This window comes from Echinops telfairi, unplaced genomic scaffold (assembly GCF_000313985.2).
Source record: "Echinops telfairi isolate 266 unplaced genomic scaffold, ASM31398v2 ScPeMD7_9;HRSCAF=40, whole genome shotgun sequence".
Lineage (NCBI taxonomy): Eukaryota > Metazoa > Chordata > Mammalia > Afrosoricida > Tenrecidae > Echinops > Echinops telfairi.
This window is the reverse complement of record NW_022103906.1, coordinates 75063691-75064755: the sequence shown is the minus strand read 5'-3', so window position 1 is coordinate 75064755 and position 1065 is coordinate 75063691. Positions and strand designations below refer to the sequence as shown.

General features: G+C 40.8%; 1 protein-coding gene across 1 annotated transcript in view; it reads left to right on the top strand.

Moving 5' to 3' along the window:
• The first annotated feature begins 479 nt into the window (after positions 1-479).
• The window catches only part of ALMS1 (ALMS1 centrosome and basal body associated protein), a 99397-nt gene continuing 98811 nt past the window's right edge, over positions 480-1065 (top strand). Inside the window, exons 1-2 of the mRNA XM_045286583.1 lie at positions 480-539; positions 630-825. Of these exons, the coding sequence (XP_045142518.1) occupies positions 480-539; positions 630-825 (256 nt within the window). The remainder of the gene's footprint in view (positions 540-629; positions 826-1065) is intronic.

Below are 1065 nucleotides of genomic sequence, written 5' to 3'. Positions count from 1 at the left end.
ACCCAACATCAGCAGGTCATACTGCTGGCTGGGTCATAGTGTAGAAAGGAAGCTGCTGACTCCCAAACGATGGAGACGGACTTCTGCCAGGAGTCCAGAAGTTCAGAAGTCAATTGATGCAAGATCTAGAGCCAGCCCAAAAAAGAAGCAATCTTTGCCAAAACATCCATAGATATAGGAAGCAGGCCATGCCCTAGAGTACACTCCTTTCAACGGATCTGTTCATAGCAGTTCTCATCATAGAGGGAGTTATATATCAGAGCTCATCATGGGGGATTACATAATAACTGCCAAACCACTGAGAATCATGGCCCAGCCAAGTTGACATACAACCTTACCCTTCAGAGTTGGATAATGAGATAGTCGCTAAATGGGGGTAGGTATAGTGGGGAATGAACAGTGAGTCCCAGGTTGACAGCAACCACGGGTCAGCGGGCTACTAGAGTTTCGAAATGATTAAATTATATGTTGTGAGAAACATGGAAAGAACAGGCTTAGATTTTCAGAACTTGGATGAGAATATGATTAAATCGGAAGCTGTATGCTGGTTGAGTGGACATTTTAATCTAAATATGTATGGTTATTCAGTTAATGGCTTTGTATGTTTATCTTCAAAATTGTTGTTTTAGAAAACAGAAACTTGGCATTGCCTTCCTCAAGAAATGGACAATTCTCAAACCTTGGGTACATCCAAGGCCAAGTTTAATGTGAAAGAGGAAGGGGCCGCAGTGACAGACCTCCCCTCCCTGGAGGAAGGCATATTGACCCAATCAGAAAATCGAGTGAAGGATCACAGACAAACTTTCCTATGTTCTCCATTGCTAGGTAATGTCTTTTTATTTTATTTATTTAAATAAATCATTTTCTTGGGGGCTCTTACAGATCTTATAACAAGCCATATACATCAATTGTATCAAACACATTTGTACATATGTTGCCATCATCATTTTCAAAACATTTTCTTTCTGTTTGAGCCCTTGGTATCAGCTCTTCTTTTTACCCTCCCTCCCCCCCACTCCCACCCTCATGGACCCCTGATAAATTTTAAATTATTATTTTTTGTTT